Raw genomic sequence first — 6,359 nt, 5'->3', positions numbered from 1 at the left:
AATTACATGGGGAGATGCAGTCGTGGTCCCACCACATCAAGGTCTGGAAGCAGGGGATGCAAAGGGACCCAGCGTGGGGCTCCCAGCGGCAAATACAAACCCATTGACAAGGGTAGGTCTGCACAGAATCAGCTTAATATTCCTCCCTAAAGGCCATTTCCCCCAGCTCCGTGATTTTCTCAGCATTTTTAATTGGAATGATTCATTTCCTTCAGCAAAGCATGGCAGATTTAAATGAGATACCCAAAAAAAGAGCATTTAATAATCAGTTTGTGCTTGATTCTGTCGCCTGGAATAACGCGGTCGTGCAGGTAAAGGGAAGGGAGGCTTTCAGGGCGATGCTCAGAGCTGCAGCAAGCCCAAATTATGTCAGAAACCCGATTCTTTTAACATGCCTGGTCCTCTAAATCAAATTTGACTAGCAATGGAGTCGAAACCACAAAGGTAATCAGTTAATAAAACTTCGCACTTACATGCTACTTTCACTCAAGGATTTAAAGCCCTTTGCAAAGGTCAGTATTACAATGATGAGAATTTTCCAGCTGAAATGTTTTCACTGGGAAGGAGAGAGAGAGAGAGAAGAAAAAAAAAAAAGAAGAGAGAAAAATATTCTCTTTTCCTGGAAGTTAAAAATTGTGCTGGTTATAATACAGGCGAGAAGTAATACTCTTTGTAAGGGCGAAAATAAATTGCTATGAAAACGTTAATGGTGTTTTGAAGCTTCACAGAAAAGCCTTAGTTGTGTAGCAGCCTTAATACACAGCAGCACCCCCAGTCTGCAAGCAAACAACCTTCTGCAGAATAAACTAAAACACAACAGGGAAAGTCGCCGGGTTATTTAGAAATCTAATTCCCACTGAAATCAGGCACTGAGCATTTTATTCAGCACGCATTTAAATCAGTGCTGCTGCCAGAGCAAAGAAACCACCTGTAACCTTTCCCCAGTCCTGCCTTGCTGGGTAGACACAGAAACCCAACCACATCTTGGGCTGCATTCCCAGAGCATGAGCAGCAGGTCGAGGGAGGGGATTCACCCCTTTTACTGTGCTCTGAGGAGAACCCCCTGCAATCCTGATCCAGTTCTGGGGCAACACAAAAGGGACATGGAGCTGTTGGAGCAAGTCCAGAGGAGCCCACAGAGCTGCTGCGAGGGCTTGGAGCAACCTGGTCTAGTGGAGGGTGTCCCAGGGGTTGGAACTGGAAGAGCTGTAAGATCTCTTCCAACACAAACCAGCCTGTGATTGTGTGATGACAGGTACCCAAGCAGTCAGGGATGGGAAAACCCAACATGCATGGCCACAGAAATCAAATAAGCTTTATTTCCTAAGGGATGCAAGCTAAAAATAATAATAATAATAAAAGATCTTTTCATTTCCAGGGTGACTGCTGCTCTGCAGCGAGCAGAGCGTGCACGCACCAGCCTGAGACACTTGTGCTTCAATCAATAAATCTCAGTTCACTGCTGCTCCTAAGGCAAGTTTAACCCAATCGGCTTCGGTTTAGCTCATTAGTACAAGTGTGCTTGGGAGAGTTAGCCCTGCTTAGCTAAACCAAGGCAGGTAACCCCAAAAACAGAGCACATAGCCATGTGCAGACATCGAACACAACATAGAGAGCCATGGCAGCCCCCTCAGACGTTCACCTTTTCACACAGCTGTGCGAAATTACTTTCACACAGTAAGTAATTAGAGTCCACAGCTGTAATTACTTTGACCTGCTCGGGTTTATAAGTACACTAAGGGCCCCCACCTGCCCTTTTGGGCTCTAGGATGGAGGTGAGGGACTCTCAGCTCTTGGTGGCTGTGCAGAGTGTGGTGGTAAGTGCTGCTTTTATTACTTTAGTTTTATTTTGAAGCCCTTCTGTTCTGTCCCTAACCTCTCACTGGGCAAAAATGAAATTAAAGGGAGAAAAAAGGCAACCTCCAGAAGCTCGAAAATGATGATTAAAGGAAAGAAAACCTCTGTTTTCATCCCCTTCCTCTTCCCTGCACCCTTGCTCTGAGGTGTTTTACCCCCCCCCCCCCCCCCCCCCGAAAAACCCACTTTATTTTGGGGTAAATTTTAGGGGGTTTGGTTTTATTTTCCACTCCCGGCTTCAGAGGGGGTTGGTTTTGGAGGCTTGGGGTGCCTCTAACCCCACTCCCGGGAGCTCAGGCTGCAAATCGAGGGCTCCTCAGACTCTCCCACCAGCTTTCCCCATTCATGACCTGTATGAGGCCGCCGGTTGTGAGCCTGTAACTTATCCCCGGGGTATCTGTGCGTGTATTCTATGTACGCTTCATCCCCTCACATTCCAGAGCGCTGCGGGAGAGCCCGGCAACCCCCAAAACCATTTATACATTGAAGGGGAAGCCATGCAACTGCCCTGTTGGGGTAGGAGCAGCACTGGGAAGTACATAAATGACCCCCCCGTTGCCAAATCTGGAGCTCCCCCCCCGCACATCCCATGCTGGGCTGTCGTGCGCCGTCCCCCGGCTGCGCGTAAGTTACTCCTCCTTTAACCATCACTTTGCTGCCGTTTCTCCCTCCCCTTTTCTCTCTCCCCCCCCCCCCCCCCCCCAAAAGGCAGGCAGCGCGGCGAGGCTCGCTCCGCCAGTCAAGGCAGCGCTGCCGGGGGAGGAGCTGGGGGGGGCGGCGGCGATGGAGCCGGGCGAGCGGAGCCGGCGGGCGGCGGCGGCGGCCTGAGCCCCCCCCCCCCCCCGTATCCAACAACAGCATCATCCCTTCCCGAAGCCCCCCGAGCCCACTCTGAGGAATGAGCGCTTTCCAGGCAGACCTCCTCCTCCTCTTCCTCGGATGCTTCCTCCTGAGCCACGGTAGGACCCGGCGCCGCACTTGAGTTTCCGAGCGGGGCGGACGGGAGAGGGTTTGTATAGGGGGTACCCCTCGTTCGGGGGTCGGTTGGTGGTGATGGGGGGGTGCCTCTGCTTTTTGCCCCTTGCATAAGGGGTTAAAAAGGTGGGGGAAGAGCGGAGGATTGCAGAGTTTTCATGGCGAGGCAGCTTACCTTTTCCTTCTTTAAAAAAGGGATAAATCTTTAGCATGCAAGTGAGTTCTTTCGGCTTCAGCTCCGTTAATTAGCTCGTGTTTGTGTGTAAACATGGCTTTGCTCAGCAATAGCCCCCTCCCCCCCCCCCTTTCCTCATTGCAGCCCGGTCTTTTCGTGGATGCTCAATTTCGGATGTGTGGGGGGTGGGGGGCTGGCTCCAGACCTCCTGCGGTTCCAGAGCCGAGGCAGGGACCGATTTGCTCCTGGGGAGCTTGGAAAGGGGGAGAGAGTTGCTTTGAATCCCCCTCGAGGGGACGTGGGGAGCCCCTGCGGTTTTTTGGGGGGGGCGGTCACACGAGGTCCCCCATCCCCTGTAGCATAGGAGCTGGGGCAGGAGCGTAGGAACGTGCCCTGCAACTTCATTCCCTGCTTGTCTCCCCCCTCCCTTGATGAGAAACAACGGTTGATTTGGGGAGTGGGGGGGTGTTTTGGGAGGCTGTGTGTGCCTGGTCCCTGGGTTATCTGTCACCTGTGGAGGATGCTGAGCTACATACAGCCAGCCCCAAGCTTTCGCCTATCTGCTGCCCATCCCCATGGTGTCAAGCACCATCTGCGCCGTGCCGCCGTGGTCCCGAAGGCAGCTTTTGTGAGGGTACGGCTTGGGGTTGCTTTAAAATTAAAGAAGGGGGAAAAACAAACCCAAACCCACGCAGCTAGTCCATCTGTTGATTAAATGAAGGATAAAAGTTTTGGAGAGAGCAGTGCTTCTCAACGGGCAGCTGGTTTTTTGCTCAGCCAGACATTATTGCTGAACATCCCCCACCATACGCTGTGTTTCGCCCTGTTCCCCGAGCAGGGACGCCGTGCTTAGAGGTGGCTGCTCTCCTGGTTGTCCTTCCCTCTTCTTTCCCTGTGCTCGGATGTGAAGCTCGGCTCCCACGCTGCCCTCCCTTCCCCTCTTCCCTTTCCCTCTCTCTGCTTGTACTAATATTCCTTCAGGGAGAAAGCTGTGTTTGCATTCGCCTTTGCTTCTGCACAAAAGAAACCCACTGTGCCTTCAGTGTAGGTTTCTGGCTGAACAAATCTGAACTCTCCCTGGTAAAGCAGGGCATGGGTAGGTCCAGGGATAGACACGATGTGGAAGCTGATCCTGGCCTTCTCCTGTCTCTCCCCACTCCCATGGATCCCTGAACTCCCTGCAGGTCAAATGGCAGTTTGCTAGCGGAGCTGAGTAACTTTGTGCGTGGGGATTTGTTTCTTTTTCCCCTCCCTTCCTCCCTTTTGCAGCCATTATTCTTAATAAGGGCTAATGCACTTTTTAATAGCGCTTGTGCTCGAAAGCTGCTCCTCGGCTCTGCTGCACGTAGCCTGAGCTCTGCTGGTTTGTCTCCCCTGTCTCTACCATGAGGAGTGTGCATCTGGTACCTTGCTTATTCATGCCAGGTTATGAGGCGCAGAGAGTGTCTTGCAGAGTGGTTTTTGGCTGTTTATTCCCGCAGGATGAACCAAATGCATTGATTGCTATGGAGCTGCTGCTCACAGTGCTGGAGAACAGGGCTGTTGGCAGCATTGTGGCTTTCCCCTTTGGGGTGAAACTGTACAAATGGTCCCTAATAGGATTTAATGCAAACGATTCCTTAAACCACATGGTACATCAGGGGAGGAAAGCCCTGGATGTGGGAACTGGAGCTTATATTTTCAGTGTATGTTGTGTTTGCCTCCCCTGGAGCAACCGCTGTGGTTGTTCTAGTGTGCCCAGAAGTGGTGATATTCTCTTTCAGCTTGTAAGGACTGGCGGGATGTGGGGATGGGATATGTGTTCTGTGTTATAAGGGCAGTCATGCCTCACTCTGGAGGGAGCTGCTGGGCCCAAACTCACTTGAAGTAACAACTAAAATCACTTGACCCTGCCCAGCAGGAGTTTCAGTAGCTCCTTTCTGTAGGCAAGGAGCAGGCAGGGTTGCTGTTTCCTTGCCTGCAGCACTGAAGTGGCTCGAAGGGATTTGCCATAATAAGGCAGGCAGGACTTAAATCCCCCTGAGCCATGGCCAGCAGGGATAGGAGGATCACCTCTGCTGAAAACCTCTCTTGGGCTCTGTGGTCTGGGCAGTAGTTTAAAATCAATGCTCCCTTATACAAAGCCTCACCAGGAAGGGATTTTCTACCAGGTGCAGATGGAAACTTGGGCTCCTGGCTGAGCTTGCAGGAGGAAGTTGCTTGTTGCTCCCTGTCCGAGTGCACGCAGGCGTTGCTCAGCATAGGAGGAGGATCTGCTTCGCAGCTGACTTCTGTGCTGCTTTTGAGGAAGAACAAATTGCCTTCCCTTGAGCATCCTCTGTCTTTCGCCCTTGCAAATGGTCTGAAGCAGCCTGTGTTTTCTCTGTCTCAAAGTCGACAGGTTGATGTTTCCTCTTGAGGGCTGGTTCTCCGCCGGTACTGCTCGCTGTCCCCCCTGTCAGGAGGGAAGCTGTCAGGACCACAGCTTGGGTGGAAGGTGAGATAAAGTCGCAGCACGATTTGCCTCCTGCAGAGATGTGTGGTGCCCCTCGGTGGGAAGAAATTGATGCTGCCACAAAACTATCTGCCTGGGGAATAGCTTATCCCTCCTTGCTCTGCTCCAGTGTCAGCCAAACGGGGTGAAGCTGGAAGCGACTGGGGAAAGTGGGAAGGAGCACTGCTGAAGATGTACCTATAACCATCTCCTTGCTCTTAGTGGCCTGTGCTGTAACTAGATGAATTTGGCAGGATCTAAGGTTTACCTTGGATGGGAAGATTTCTGCCTGTCTGGGGCTCTCTTTCCAAAGGCATGTTTGCTTTCCCTCAGGGTTATGAATACCAAGTTCTCTGGGTGTTGCAGGGTATGTTTTTCTCCTTCACAGTTCACTTGGTTCCTTCCTGGAAGCAAATGCTTTGCAATCTTCTGTCGGAGGGACCCATTATTAGCAGCAGTGGCTCAACTTCCCAGTGGCTTGTCAGGTGGAGAAGGGTGAAATTATGCTGATGGAAGAAACCAGGCCAGTTCCACCCACTAATAGGGGTTAGGACCTGGAAATGGGGGATTTGAGCCTCTCAGAGGAGGCTGGTGGGTGTCAGGGGGCAAAGATGCAAGTTTATGGAGGTGTGTGTACAAGGGCTGATGACTTTGCTCCTCTCTTGAGGTGTGAGGAGCACTTGTGGGTCTGGCAACCATGAACTTGCTAATGAAAAGCCTGGAAACCTGTGGTTGTGATCCCTCTTTAAAGTTAATTCCTCCTGCCACGTGGAGAGCAGGGTAGCTTTGCAGGAGAATCATGCTTCTAAGGAGTTCACAACCAGGCTGTGTGCAATGGGAACTGAAATCAGCCTCGAGTTCGAGCTGGTGTTGTGCTAT

General features: G+C 51.7%; 1 protein-coding gene across 3 annotated transcripts in view; it reads left to right on the top strand.

The window, feature by feature from the left end:
- Window positions 1–2,569: 2,569 nt before the first annotated feature.
- KIRREL3 (kirre like nephrin family adhesion molecule 3) overlaps window positions 2,570–6,359 on the top strand; it is a 279,213-nt gene continuing 275,423 nt past the window's right edge. For 2 of the 3 annotated variants that reach the window (XM_030505451.1, XM_030505449.1), the window contains exon 1: window positions 2,571–2,816. In XM_030505451.1, coding sequence (XP_030361311.1) covers window positions 2,756–2,816 — 61 coding nt within the window. In that variant the 5' untranslated portion in view covers window positions 2,571–2,755. Of the gene's footprint in view, window positions 2,817–6,359 lie in introns of all 3 variants that reach the window. The other variant, XM_030505450.1, reaches the window with a different exon arrangement.

This window comes from Strigops habroptila, chromosome 17, assembly GCF_004027225.2.
Source record: "Strigops habroptila isolate Jane chromosome 17, bStrHab1.2.pri, whole genome shotgun sequence".
In the NCBI taxonomy this organism is placed as follows: Eukaryota; Metazoa; Chordata; class Aves; order Psittaciformes; family Psittacidae; genus Strigops; species Strigops habroptila.
The sequence above is the reverse complement of the archived record's forward strand: the minus strand, read 5'-3'. Positions and strand labels throughout refer to the sequence as shown.